Source organism: Melanotaenia boesemani, chromosome 8 (assembly GCF_017639745.1).
Source record: "Melanotaenia boesemani isolate fMelBoe1 chromosome 8, fMelBoe1.pri, whole genome shotgun sequence".
NCBI classification, from domain to species: domain Eukaryota; kingdom Metazoa; phylum Chordata; class Actinopteri; order Atheriniformes; family Melanotaeniidae; genus Melanotaenia; species Melanotaenia boesemani.
In genome coordinates this window covers 11,866,058-11,881,507 of record NC_055689.1, presented here as the reverse complement: position 1 = coordinate 11,881,507, position 15,450 = coordinate 11,866,058, and the positions used below count along the sequence as shown (strand labels likewise).

General features: G+C 38.8%; 1 protein-coding gene across 9 annotated transcripts in view; it reads right to left on the bottom strand.

Moving 5' to 3' along the window:
* Nucleotides 1-2,327: 2,327 nt before the first annotated feature.
* ctnnd2b (catenin (cadherin-associated protein), delta 2b) overlaps nucleotides 2,328-15,450 on the bottom strand; it is a 170,677-nt gene continuing 157,554 nt past the window's right edge. For 5 of the 9 annotated variants that reach the window (XM_041993031.1, XM_041993035.1, XM_041993032.1 and 2 more), the window contains 6 exons: nucleotides 14,624-14,870; nucleotides 12,766-12,859; nucleotides 12,483-12,609; nucleotides 10,253-10,381; nucleotides 8,912-8,988; nucleotides 2,328-5,305 (listed from right to left, as the gene is read on the bottom strand). In XM_041993031.1, coding sequence (XP_041848965.1) covers nucleotides 5,042-5,305; nucleotides 8,912-8,988; nucleotides 10,253-10,381; nucleotides 12,483-12,609; nucleotides 12,766-12,859; nucleotides 14,624-14,870 — 938 coding nt within the window. In that variant the 3' untranslated portion in view covers nucleotides 2,328-5,041. The remainder of the gene's footprint in view (nucleotides 5,306-8,911; nucleotides 8,989-10,252; nucleotides 10,382-12,482; nucleotides 12,610-12,765; nucleotides 12,860-14,623; nucleotides 14,871-15,450) is intronic. The other 4 variants (XM_041993033.1, XM_041993036.1, XM_041993038.1 and 1 more) reach the window with 1 other exon arrangement.

Genomic DNA, 15,450 nt, shown 5'->3' with positions numbered 1-15,450 from the left:
CATAAAGACACACACACACACACACACACACACGCACACATGCTCCTGTACTCACACGCAGCCCATAACTACAAATTATCTCATGAGAGTTTTGTAATTTCGTCTCCTCTTCTTTTCAGAAGTACTAGAAAGCTGTCTGCTGCTGCTCAGTGACAGACAGCAGCATTCATTACATCGCTGTCATTACTCTTGGTGTCACTTTTTAAAATTTTTATTTATTTATTTATTTTTGATGAGCGTCAAAAGCAACAAATCCTAACTCCCTGTTTTCAAACTCAACTATATACACCTAACAGAAACACCCCCTCCCTCAGCTTCCTCGTATTTAATTTCTTTCACTGTGTTGCTATTACAATATGTTTTCCTGTAACACTTTTTTGTAACAGCATACAAATACTGAGTAGTAACTCAGTAGCATCTAATTTTCTATTAAACTGGTTCGGTTTTGGTGTCATGGATTCAACAAGTTGTAGGAGACATTCCTTTAAGATTCTCTTCCAAGCTGACACTGTTGCATCACATCATGTCTGCAGGTTTGTTTCACTTTCTTGCTGAATTCCTTGAGTACCACCACATCCCAGAGGTGTTTAATTAAATCTTACATTTCAGTGACTGACAAGACAATAATAGGCAGGTGTACAACAAGGTACTACAAAATACTCCACTCCACAGCCACTTTAATAGGTACACATTACTAGTATGGGATTGGATCCCCTTTTTCTTTCTTCCTTGCTTCTTTGTGGCATAAATTCAACATGGAAACATTCCTCAGATGTTTTGCTCTAATATTGATATGAAAGCATCACACAGTTGCAGCAGATTTGTCGGCTGCACATCCATGACGAGAATCTCCCGTTCCGTTGCAAGCTGCTCTATTGGATTAAGATCTGGTGACTGTGGAGACCACTGGAGTTCAGTGATCTCACTGTCATGTTCAAGAAACCATTTTGAGATGATTTGAGCCTTGTGACATGGTGCATTATCCTGCTGGAAGTAGCCATCAGAGGATGGGTGCAATGTGGTCATAAAGAGATGGACATGGTCAGCACAAAATACCTCAGGTAGGCTGTGGTGATTAATGATGTTCAGTTGGTACTAAGGGACCCAAAGTGTGGCAAGACAATATCCCTCACATCATTACAACACCACCAGCAGCCTTAACCATTAATAGAAGGCAGGATGGATTCATGCTTTCATATTGTTTCCACTAAATTCTGATTCTCCCATCTGAAATGGAGACTCATCAGACCAGATAATGCTTTTTCCATCTTCTATTGTCCTGCATTGGTGAGTCTGAGTGGATAATAGCCTCAGTTTCCTCTGCTTAGCTGACAGGAATGGCACCAGCTAGGTTTTCAGATGCTGTAGCCCATCTGCTTTCAGAGCTGGACATGATGTTCTGCATACCTTGGTTGTTAGAAATCTTTTTCAGACCATCCTCTCTGTGAAATTTAGAGACGCTTGTGTGTGAACATCCCAGTACATCTGAAGTATATAATTAGCCATGTGATTGGCTAATTAACTGCTGTTACAGGTGACAGGTGCTGTGTACCAAAACAAGTGACCAATGACGGTATGTCCTCAAATTAATTTGTTTGTTTATGCAACCAGGATTACTTGAATTTTGGTTTATGATCATGCAAAATCTGTTTAAATGTTAACATAACTCAAAGGATTGCTAAAAATCACTGTATTTCACTACGCTCCTCCTTCCTAGTTTCTATTTTCCATTATATCCTTAGACTCATGTACCCCTCCCCTTTTGTAAAATCCTTCTTTAAGAGAGGTGGTTGGCATCATGATTTCCTTGTTTCTTTATCCCACCCCATCCTTGTTTCTTATACTTTTTGTGTGAATTTTTATTTCTATTATCTAAAAATATGGGATTTAATGAGGATGTGACGATCATGGGATACTGATGGTAGTACAGAAATATTTCAGGGTTCACTGTTCCTAGCTTAAAATTTCGGTTTAATTTGTATAGGAACAGGAGCGGGCAGACTTTCATGTGGTTTTTTTTTTTTCTTTGGTGTTGTCAGGTATGTATAGATAAAAGCAAGTCTACAGCATGTGAAATGCATGTACGGCTTCAGTGTAAGAATCATTGCCTCTTTTGAACAATTCTCTCATAGGAGAGGACCTGGCGCAGGCAGATTTACATGGTTTTTATATTTCTTTGTTGCTCCCAGCAAATAAATGGAGACGGTTTCTCCAAGAAATCATGTTGAGTCACTACAACTTAATAACCAGCACCAAAACTCACCGGTTACACTGTGTGTGTTTGTGGTGGGGAGAGCTCTGTTGACAATGGACAAGTCTCCATGAAATCAAATTCAGTGTCAGCATTTTAATACAAACTCTGTTACATTTGTTGAAACTCTCTCTGTGTCTTAAAACCTGGCCTAAAGCAGCTTCCCCTGCAGGGATAGGCTTTGGACGCTCTGGAAATGACCCATTTCAAACCCACTATAAACAACTAGGACCATTTTTTCTGTACACAAGAACAAACTACTCAAGAAATGAGAGGTTCTTTGATGGTCTGTTTATATTCTTTAGAGCAGTTGCAATCTGTTTGAGGCAATAGAAAGATTCACAATTCTCTTTTGAAAACACATTTGGTCTAGCAACAAAAAGGGCACCGACGTTATATCTCCATACAGGTCTTAAAAGTCAGGTTTTCTGCCTAAGGATCACAAAGACATACATAACGTTGTCAGTTTCCAGATGCTTACTTACAGATACAGCACACCTGCTTTTCATCCAGTGTGTTTGTGAGGAACAGTTGCATTATGAGTCGCATCGGAAGGTAACCTCTAGGACTAAACAGCAGTGGGTAGGAAGAGCCGGGGTCTGTTGTCACCTTTTATAACTCAGCCTTTCTCACTTTATGACAAAATACTCATGCATTCATGGGTGCAGCTTTTGCTACTTGACACAATGAGAACTGATCAGATAGAAGGTGTGTATGTGTGTGTGTGTACGTGTGTGTTGGGGTGTGCGTGCATGTGTAAAACATCAAACTCGCACCTGACAATCTGTGGTTTGTTATCAGTGGAGCAGGCGGGGATGGTGGAGCAGACATTTTGTGCACAGTTGAAATACAGACATGTTGGAAATACTTCTCACGGATGTTTCAGGATTTTGAACTGCTTCGGTGACAACGTAGATCCCTGGTCCCTGGTCTACTCTACTCCACATTGCAACAACATTACTACACAAAGTTGACATTTTAGTGTGTTAACCAGAAAATAAGAATTGAACAAAAATTCCTACATGTAGCTGTTTATCTTTTTTTTTTTCTTTTTACAAGTCTTTTCCCCATAATGTTGCTGCTATAAGTGACATCCACATCTGCACATAAAAAGTATATATTTATATTTATATAATATATATCCGTACTCTATTAACAGATTTGTCTACCATGAAGTTAGAACTGCCTCCCATCTCTCAGAAAACATTTTTTTTTTTTTTTTTTTACTTTTTTTTTGGGTATTTTTTGGTACTTCAAACATTGATTATTTTACAACACAGAAATCAACTTAGAATTTTCTACAATTTTCAGTAAAGTGAGGCTCTATCCAATCCCTTTGTGGGTTTTTTTTTTTTTCCTATTTTTTGTTTGTTTTTCTTCCTGCTGTCAGTTAGACAGTTCTCATCTCAGTAAAACACAGTTTTAGAAAAACCAAAGCATTTACAAACTGGCATCTTTAGAACTGCTGTTCAGCTGAAACCCTTCAGCTTAACTTGGACCCTTTAACGCACCCTTAACACCCCCTCTCCCCCTTTAGCTAAGGGGGGGAAGTAACGCTTGTTTGGCACGGTTATATACACAATGAGGGACAGGAGCCCTCGAAGGAAGGGACACAGGAACAAAAAAAAAAGAAAGGACTTAATGTTAATGTGGAAAGATAGGTGCCAAAACACCAAAGCTTAGCCTTGAAAGAAAAGAAAATCTGGCAGAGTAGAAGAAGCTGTTCAACTTAATTTAACCTCTTTTCAGCTATATTGTCTGCTATTTGTAGGGCAGTGAAAGGAGCACCGTGACCTAGCAATTCATATCTAGTGTTTCACATTAATAACACGTCGACATCCATGATGTGAGTCTTACAGTTATTGTGTGTGTGGAGGGGATAGTTAGTGAGGAGGTGAGGCTGACTCAGTGGCGAAAGGCCTGACATGACACAGAAAATAGTGCAATGTACAGTACACAATGCATCTCCGTAAATGTACAGTGTACATCAAATACTATACAACCAGAATTAAAAAAGTAGAAACACAACAAAAGAAAAAGAGCAACAACAACAACAAAAAGAAAACTTTTACAAATGTCCAGAGGCATTCTTCGCCCAGAGGATACGTCCCGCCGAAGCCATGAGAGAAACCAAAGTTTGTGTGACAGACCTACGTGTCCTACAGCTCTGCTTCTTGTGCTTGACATTACTACAAGCCATGTTTCTATACCACATATTTACAGGTTGCACTCAGGTATCTGAAACGTTTGGTTTGCATTGCAAAACCTCCCATCCTAGTCCACTCATCCATTTTTTTCTCTTTCATTGTCCCTTTTAATTCCAATGCATGATTAATGCATTTCCTTCACGTACCCAGCCCTGTCAAAGCCATCTTTTCTTTTTACTTTCTGTATCCAAAAACCTTCAAGAGCCCTAAGGGGGCCTTTCTGCCTGCAGGGCCCTCTCTTCCAGTTGCTAATCACAAACTTAACACAGAAAGAAAATGTGTCTGTCAGTTTGGGTGGTGGTGTGCATGCACATGCGTGGCAGCTCCTCCGGTTGCTTCTGGTCTTCTTTTGTTCCCTCTCCCATGTCCCTCAGACGTCTCTGAAAGAAGTATAAGGTCCTCTCCTCAAGTCTATCTTGTTGTGCTCCTTCCTCCCCCTCCTTCATCTTGCTATCTATAATGCTACTCAGGAACTACAGGGGAGGATGAGGAGGGAGGAGAAACGTCTCTCAGAAAAACTAACTTCTTCATCATTCTGTATTCCATCATTCATCCTATCCTCCTCCTCCACCCTCATCTGGCTTCAGACCCAAGAGTCTGGTGAGGCTGGATAGTGGCTGGTCTCATAGTTTAGCTCACTGTAGGGCCGCGAGGCTGAGTAGAAGTCTACATAGTTGCCGGTGGACTTGAGGCCCTGCAGATGCATGTTGAGTTCACCCTGTGGGGGCCGCCCTCCTGCATGAACCTGGTTCTCATAGAAGGCCTGGTCCTCATAGTTGCCGCTATCTGGTGGGGGAGGATTTTGGAAAGGGGGGTAAGGCTCTGATGGCAAGCCTTGAGAAGAGACCTGTAAAAAAAAAAAAAAAAAGGCAGAAGCACTTTAAGATTGTGATCAGTTAGCTGGGACATGTTTCTCTCAACACTCCCGAATGTTAGCAAACCCGTGCCTGATACTGGCAAGCTAGCTGAGGCCTCAGCATCCGTGTTCCACCACTATGCCATTTATTTACTTCCAGAATGGACATGCTTAAAAATGGAGAAAACTGACTGCTGGCATGACAAAACGCACAGTAAGCGTGTGCATGTGAAACAGGCATGTGAAATGGAAATGAAAACACACATCACGAGGAGGTATTTCTGCACTGCAAGTGGACACTTACTAGTAAAGAATCATATTTTTGAGAGACTTACAACTAGGGCTGGGCGATATGGACTAAAAATAAAATCTCCGATTTTTTATAACCAAATCCGATTACCGATTTTAATCGATTTTTTTCTTTTCTTTTACAAAACATAAATAAACTTATTAAAAACATTTATTAATTTATTTGTTTTTATAGATGAATGGCAGCAAAAATAAAGCACATAATGTCATAGCTTTTCCACCATATAAACAACTTCATATCTTACATAGAAATATGCAACACAATGCATCTGTGATCTCTTTCAATCTGGATCCTTATCATACAGGATCCACTGCAGAAATAATTCCCCTGATGTAGGTTGTCTCTTAACTAGGGTTTGTGGGTTAAGTTGACTTCTCCATCTCATAGAGAGCAACATTTCTCACTGCAGTTATACGCACAGCTAAATCCCAGGTATGAGTGAAGGGTCACTTTTACTGAAAATCTGTCAGACAAACACTGTTCTGGTGTGGAGGGAAGGCTAAGTCTGCTGCTAACTAACTATGGAAAAAAATCCAGATTTTCATTGAAATAAATCGCCAGAAATGGAAAATTTTGATTTATAGATTTTATCGATTAATCGCCCAGCCCTACTTACAACCAATAGTGTCAACATGCACAATGCATGACGGGGTGAGCATGCTCTCAACTCTCTCACAGCGAGCTCAGCTGTAGTTTTGAGACTTTGGAGACGAAGACTGAGACTGGTGTGTCGTGTCCTCTGATTTTCCAGTTTCCGGCCTCTCTGTTTTACCCTCTCTGTGGGTCTTTCCCACTAGTACCGACTCAGCTCAACTCAGCATTTCAATTTGTAGGGTTTTTCCAAGCCTAGATACTTTGTTAGCACCTATTTCAGTCAGGGATCCAAGCATGCTAAGTCTAGCCAAAAATGTAACGTCTAGACTGCAGAATCAAGAGGGAGCTAGAAGGAACGACCCGAAATTAAAGGGTCTACCAAGAGGTCTCCGAGCTGAAGTGACTACTGCCAGGTAATTCAGCCACTGGACATGATGATGAGAGTTTTGTAACTTTAAAGGCTGAATAATTAGGATTTTTTCTGTAAAAATAATTTAAAATGTTCTCATTTGTTGTGAGGGATAAAAGGAAGCTTCCCTATAAACAATCTGTCTCCTACATCAACAATGTCTTTGTCAGGTTTTTCTCCTTCAAAGTAAGAGTTCCGTGCCGGAATAACTTTGGTGCTGTGTTTCTCTTTTCTACTTCCTGGTTCCTTATCCAATCATATGCGACTCCACATGGTTGCCAAACAACAACAAGGCAGTGTTTGGTATTTTATGTCGGCAAAAGAGCAGCAACGTGCAGGTATGGAAGCTAGTAAAAGAATCGGACCAGAAATAGTTTCAGAAAAACCTAAAAAGCCTTGGCATCCTGCTAAAAAAAGCAACGACCAAAAACAGAATAAAACGAGGATCAATATTGGAGAATCTTTTGCAAGGTGGAGAAGTCTGAGCTGGCAAAGTTTCTCCTCCACAGGTAAGCACTGGGATTTTGCTTAAATTAACCGAAAAGTTTATCTTGATTTACAAAGATTTTAGTCTAATTTATTTCTCGGCACTCTTTAAATTAATTTGTGTGACTGTATGGAAATATTACTGGAGTAAAATTGGTGGTCTATTAGTATACAACAACAAATGTAATAATGTTTTGGCCAAGTGAATGGTGTGTTTGTCCTTATGAACTTATGAAATTACTATGAAATTAATTTATTAAGTGAGACTAAGGGAAAACTTCCACTGCGCAGCATTTGTTGATTAATGTTTGTTTACACTCTATTTTATGCTAACGTAAAGTAGCGCGTGAAATTAGTGCTAGCTAAGCATAACAACTTCCTGTGTGTGTGAATCATCTTCGCTTGACATCATGATGTTTGCTAGCACTATGTTCTCCGTCCTCCATAGACTGTATATAAAAGAACCGTCCTCTCACAAACCTGTGCAAAACTCCCTGAGGGGGAGGGGGGAAGAACGCTCTCTGTGTTTTTCTCTTTCGACTACAGTTCTGATTTGAAACACTAGGTGTCAATGCTACTTATTTTGCCTTTAAGCATCTTTTATCTTACACATCTCATTGCTGACAAGGAGTATATATTTAAAAGTAACACCATAACACCAACAGTATCCCCAACCTTGTCTTTGACCTTCATGAATGCTGCTAATCTGAGACTAGATCATAAATGCAACTGCTTTGCTTTATTTAATCCTTTTGTGACTGATAGTTAGCTGAGCAAGTTGAAGGCACTACATTACAAAAAGAAAAGAAAATGACATGCGTGTTTTAGTAATAGCAGGCAGCATGGGATAAACGCAAATCATTTTATGTAAAAAAAGAAAGAGAACATAAATGTTTTAAGCTTTTCACTAAGACTGCTTTTCTTAGTGATGTAGGATAAAAAATGCAATACATGGTGGATTGTGAGAAACTGTCAATCACAGAAGATCTTGAGAACTGTAATGAGTATTTCTTGTTCTTATTAATAAATATTTGAAAATAAAACTGAAAACTGTTCATTCAAGCTCTAATAATCTTATTTGTTTTGCGTTTTTTATGTTAGCTAAAGAGGCTTTTTTTTCTTAACACAGTGGTTGGCTGAACACATAGATATAACTGTGATTAATGTCTATGAAATAGTAATAAAAGTGCCATGGCTTATGCTGAAAGATATAACTGTCCTTTGATATTGCTGCCAAATACTGTTATAGGAAAGAGGACAATCTTTTACTATATAAAAATAAAAACCATCCCTACTTTAATACTTTATTGCTGACATTGATTTTGGCATAGGTTTAAAGTTCAGTCCCGTCATGGTTCCTCTGCTATATTCACACATGTTCTGTTTTGCAATCTTCATCTATAACTTGTTATTGAAAAACTGTGCAGCATATCATTCTCTTAAAAGTGGGATGAGTCATAAAGAATTAAAAGGAGCTTGCAGTGCAGAATGGAAAGTACTTATACCCAAAGGGAAAGTGATGGAGAGGTCTTCTAGTCTTCTTCTAGTCAGGTTTTTATGCTTTCCCTCATATCTAAGATTTCTGTGTTAAAATGAAGTCCCACGACTCTCGATATTTTCATTTCAGCCTCCTCAGCAAATTGAGAACTTATTTAAATGACATCTACTGATAGTGATTCATCATTTATTAAAGGAAGATAACTTATAATATCAAAGCTGGTATATCAGCAAGGTTATGCTACTAATTATAAACAGTCCTTTATAATTATAGGAATGCTTGCAAAACAAAAATACTTACCTGATTATACTTTAGATCATCAGTGGGGGAGACGTATGCTCCTCTGTGTAGTGTTGAAGAACCACCAGAGATTTGACCTGCAGAAACAAAGTGGATGAATTCCTTCTTTACAACCACATAGCCTTAAGTTGGCATAGATTTTGTTGAACTATTGTTGTATACAGTGCTGTGCAGAAGTGTCCAAGTAGCTACCTTTCATTTATAATATTTAATGGATTTGTTATTATATTTTGTTATTTTCTAGGTCAATAGTTCTTCAGACTTTCTAAAGGCCTATTAATGTTTTTCTCTGAATGTTTGTTGCCTTTTCCCCTAATTTACAGTCCAGCCCTCGTACCTGATCATTGAGAGGTAAATACAAAGGTGTGTTTTGCTTTTTTTCTTTTCTTTTGTCTATTTTGTACCATTCAGCCACCAACACTGACCAATGGCTCATACATCATACAGCACCTAACTCAGAGGATGAGTAACAGCCTTTACAACATGACAGATAACGTGGCAAAGAACCAACCCTAATCTTAAACTGCGTCTTTGTACACTTAATTACCAGTAGCCTGTTTCTGTTTAGTTCTCTTTAGTTGCATTTATATCAAATAACAAAGACAACGCAGTTTGAAAGGCATAAGATTTATTTTTTATGTCAACAAGGTGATTAAAAAAACATGTTAGTTGAAATCTTGGCATATCTCAGAATGATGTTCTTTAAAAGATTTTGAGGAAATTGAGGAATAACGGAGAAGTGTCAGGCCTTAAAAAGAAAACCCACAGCAGATGTAAAGTGATGTCCTTAGAGATTCATCCAGTCCATCTAGTGATGGCGGAAGCCTCACCAGAAATGGACTTAATGAAAAAGTTGCTGTCAAGAAGTCATTCTTAAGGAAGGGAAATGGGAAGAACAGGTGGCACAAGAATTAGACTGAAAATCAGTGGTGACAGGTCTTATGCAGTGATAAACCAGTGCAGTGTGGGATTATCTTGAGAGAGAACAAAGAGCTTTGGAAAGTCCTTTAAGAAGCCTGGAGAACTATTCCTGAAGACTACTTAAATGACAAGAAGATTTTATTTCATGCACATTAAAATTGCACAAATGCTTTTTTAAAAAAAACTTATATACTGAATTTCTATTTATATTAGCACATTTTAACAAATCTTGGTATATATTTCCCATTTTCTTGGTAATATGTAAAGAAATGAGATGCAGCTCATGACTTTTGCACAGTACTGTACTGACGACGGAAAGCTACTGAGACATTTTTCCTAAAGCCATCACTGCAGCTGACATCACATCCACTTCATGTGAGAATGTGTCTTTGCAACGGATATTCAAGATTGAATTCCTACCTGTCATGGCGTCCTTTCGGGATGTGTGCTCGCCCTTGTTGCCATGGTAACTAGCATTGCCAGTTGAATCGTAGTCTGTCTTCCTCTCCTTCAGTGCCATCATCTCCCTGGGGGACGCGGGAGCACTTGCTACACACATAAACACACACACAAACACATACACACAGGGAATATCTTTACCCTTCAGTGCATAAACCCTTTATCAATACACATGAGGGAGAGAGTCCAAACCGAAGGGCAAATGTTTACATCACTCTGGAGTCCTTTAACAGCAGAAATGCCAGAGAACATTGTATCTCTTAAAGCATCTGAGGTGCAACATTTCTGACTGACTCTCAACCAATGCGCAACACTCTGCCGAATATATTATTTTCTCTAACATGGAATAAGTTAAAAACAGTAGCAGTGGGTACAGTCTGTACCGTGACTCTGGTTGGGGAATCATTCCAGATAATAGATCTTTAACTCTGCGACTGCGATTTGATTTCAGATAAGTAAATATGGAGTTGTCCTCCTCATGTTGGATGAGCAGTGTGTGTGATGAGTGGCAAAGAGAGTTGAGTGAGATCTGGCCTGGGTAGCCACATTTGAGTAAAGCTGGCTTTCAACTCGGCGTCAAATGGTTTCCTCTAATTCACAAATTATTAGCAACAGCCTTTCCCATACAAGATGTTGGCTACTGCCCAGCCGACCAGCCAGTCTGAGTGGTTACATCTGCTTCTTTGTGTCTCTTCTGTATGTTATAATGTAGTTAGCATTGATCCATAAGCTCATTAATGCTCTGAATATCACCAGTCTATTGTAACATCAGTCAGTCATCATCTGTCAGCAGCTGCTGAATGCAGTCTATACACACAAAGGAATGCTTATATGTGAAAAGCTTGATGGACCATCTGGGCCTACTTACATACTTATAAACTGAGAAACAAAACAAAACAAAAAGGGTAAATTAGCCTGTTTCTAAATGTCAGTGGTTACACTAACCTGTTTAGATATCCTTTGTTAACATGATGCATTACTTCGAAGTAGCTGTCCTACAGCCGGCTGGCTCAGTGGATGACAATGCTGATTTCTTGGTCCAATTTTAGGTGCCAGACAATAAGTTATTTCTTCAAGGCCTTCCATTTTGCATATGCCATGTCTGAAATGTCTTTAGTTAATGTTTTTAGAAAAGCCCAGACCTGAACTAATATTATTACTGCCTCACCAGGGTCCCATACAAAGCTTAAGGGTTTGATTCGGTCAAATCAATACTCGGATGTGCCAGAATTTCCTTCAGCTAAATAAAAATGAACTTCAAATCATTATCTTTGGAAACAAAGACGAGCATCCAAAGATTAGTGCCCATCTTCAGTCAATGCTGTTAAAAATAACAGATCAAGGCAGAAATGTTGGTGTCATTCTGGTTTCTGAGCTAAAATTTCGATAAACATATTAAAGCAGTAACAAAATCAGCCTTTAACCAACTGAAAAATATATCTGGATAAGGGAACTGATGCCTCAACATGATTTAGAAAAACTTATTAATGCATTTCTCTTCTGTAGACTTGACTACTGTAACAAAGTTTTTGTGTCGTCAAGACCTAACAAAGGGAACACATCACTGTTCTCATATCTCCACACCAGCTACCAGAAAACCTGAAGTATGCTCCAAACCTTAGTTCATTTAAATCTGCCACAGCTTTTAATTAAGATAGAGATGTTTTTATTTCTGTATTTATTTTCTTGAATATATACACTGATAATGATGGTGATGTTTTTTCCACAAAAGTCTGTTTGTATCATATAAAATTCGCTGTACAGTATGTGTTTCTTTTGATCATAGACACACTGGATTGCTTTATAATATAGATATAAAAAATACATAAACTAGCCTTGCCTTGCTTTACCAGGAAATCATTCTGATCATGTTCCACATGTGTGTGTACATGAAAATGAATCCATTACCATTACTGAAACGCTCAAAGATAGGGAACATTTTCAGAAAATGTCACCATCAGTCTAGAAACACTAAAGCCTTGGAAAGCTCATATTATTCAAACCCTAACTTTGACAAGGCAAGGGCGGGAAACTTTCTTAATGGGCATGGTGCAAGGATTTTACTTGATAGCAGAATAATTTATCAGTCGTCACTGTAGTGTGAAGGTTAAAGCAGACTTCAGCTATAATGGAGTGGCGCTTGTTTGACTGGACTCTACTGGTGGAAGGAGAGGAGGAGGTGTGGACTCACCTGATCGATTGTTAGGTGAAGTCCGTACCGGAGAGATGGACGGTGTACGAGAGGAAGAATAAGGTCGCTGTCTGTCTCGCTCTATTGTGGAGGAGGAGCCGACAAAATGGTACTGAGAGTAACCATCCTGAGAAGATAGGAGACGGGAGAGGAGTCTGTATCACAAAAGGATGACATCCCTGGCAGTTGTTTTGTTTTTATCAAAGTTCACCTTCCAGTTTGGCAATATTCATTCCAAAAAACGCCAACATGACTGACAATAGCAGATTAAAAAAGGTTGTACCTTTTTATAAAGGCTGCGTAGGTCTCTGTACTGCCACATGCTGTTCAGCACCTGAGATGCTGCTTTCACCACTTTAGGACTATGTCTGGGAATTCAGCAGAGAAGAAAAACACACAGTGTAAAGCTTGACTGTCCTTCAGATGCTTTGTGCAGCTGAATGCAGAGAAATGAAGAAAACATGGAAACAGACACCACACCATCTACATCATCAGCTCACTGCGCTTCAGAGAAACGTAACAAAAATAAAAAAAAACTTTGTTTTCACCTTTTAGCCGCAACGCTTCATTTGAACTGAAACTAAATTGCATACACATCTTTTCCAACTGATTGATTGACCAATATTTCATTCTGCTTCCTTCAGGGCTCAGCTGACTAATGGCTGTGGGTTTAATTGGCTCACATGGCCTTATCAGTGTCTGGGAAATTAAACTTTATTTCGTCAAGACATTTTAGTAAATGCTATTGTTCTGAATCGTGAGCTGGTATGTTATGGCTTTGTGACGATGAAAAGCAAGAAACCTGTGAAAAATATTTGGAAAACCATGAATAAATCTGCCTTTAGTTCCTCTGAAAGAATGACACTGATAATCTAATCCTCATCTAGTTTTAGATGATTATAATATAGAGAAAACTAACACGTAAGTTGGATAAATAAGTGTAAAAGAAAGTGTATTTCTTTGCTAAAACATATTAATACTTCATAGAAATCAATAAAAATATTACATTTATGGGCAGTTGCAACTAAAGTGAGTAAAAAAAAAAAAAAAAGCCGACACATCAAAGAATAAAAGGAAGTGCTATAAATGAAAGGCTGCACACAAATGTGAAAAATGTCTCCCACATACCCTACTTTTTATTCTTTCAGTGTTTGATTTTATAATCATTTCTATTAATTATTCGTTTTAAATCATTTTGTGCTTATTTTGTGGCCAAATTTGTTTCTCATCTTGGACGTCACACAGAAGGTAGTCCATCTCATGTGTCTCACTCAGGATGTTTTGGGTAATCTTGGAACATTTCTGTCTAATTTGGAGCAGCTTTACACCTTTAACATGGTTTTTATGTCTTGAACATTTAGACTTTTGGGATGAGACAAGAGATGCCCTGCCTCTCTGAAGCTAAAGCTCAGCTCGATGCGCCTATTGATTTTTCCCCTTGTGATATTTGTTATGTCCACACTAAGTTAAGAAACCGCCCAGTCAAACCTCATCAGGAGCCAAAAACATTAAGCTACTTTTAACTCACACATTTTTTTAAATTGTTAGAATTACAGACATTAGACTCAAGATTACTAAAGCAGTTGTGTACGAGTTAAATAAAAAACTATATTTCTCAGTCCATGCATTTTTTTTCTATAATTCTCTATAACCAACCATCCAACAACAGAGATGTTAAAAAATGTAGGTAAGCAGGTAAACAGCCTGTGCTGCGAGCACACAGGGAACTACTGGCTACACTTCAGCTTGGATCCTGTTGTTTTTTGTGTTGACTCACAGCTTAAAAACAAACAGACAGGCTCTCTTTACCTTCACTCCAGCCTGTTCCCTCAAGCTTCTCCTCCACCACTTCCATGTTCCAGATCTTTCTTGCAGTGTCTTCTTCCGTAACAATAAATAATGCATCCAACTAACATTAAATTTTAACATACTTGTGAATAAAGTCAGTTTCAGTAGGAAACTGAGGATGGATTTAAATGAACCAGCCATCTTCAGGACACGAGCCTGTTTTGGTTATATGAACAATGCAGTATGACAGTAGTAGATTTTTTACCTAACCTCCTCCTTGTGTCTAAACACATCTTCTTATTCTTTTTGTTTACCCCCTCCTCCACCTGACAACATGCTCCCATTCGGCTTACTTGTCTCCCTTGCTGCGGGCGATGCTGATCAGCTTCTCAATGCCGCCGGCGTCCCTCAGGGCTTTGGTGTTCTCCATGTTCTTGGTGATGACCTCATGCAGAGCGCAGCAGATAGCTGTGATGGTGTCGTCAGACATGGTCTTCCCTACCAGACCGCTGCTGTTGGTGCTTCCTCCCCCGCTGCTGGTGTTGTTGTTGTTGCTACCACCGGGTAAACGGTGTACTAAGTCCCTCATGGCGTATTTACCTGTGGAGGTCAAGGGTGGGGAGGCAGGGAGGAATGATTTAGTTCAAATTCAACTTTCCATCCGCTCAAAAAACTGTCTGCAGTTTAGAAGCCAACAATGCTCCACTTTGAAACTTATAAAAGTGTGAAGTGGCACAAAGTTTTTTTTTAAATAATAAAAACTAGTATTGACAGGATGTTAACAACAATCATACATTTTCTACACTTGTAATGGGGCATGGACTGTACCTATTTTATAGGTTTTTGCTCAAAAATTGCATTCCCATAATGAAACGAGCATGTCTCTGCAGCCACAAGGTCTATTTGAATACTTTGAGTCATTGTAACTGGAACACTTGCGAGTTTTGTTAAGATGTTAAAATATTAGTGTATGTGTTAGAAATGACACAATAAATACAGATGGCACATAGCACAAATGACAAAGTTTCAGACTTGCACTTTCAGAATAAATCCTTTCGAAATGATGCAGCTGTAGCTTAAATCTTTGTAAAGTCATAGTACAACATGTATCTCTGCAAATAATAACTAGAGAGGTTTTAGTACAGATAGTTCAGACGAGGTCTCCAAAATAGCCAGTTTG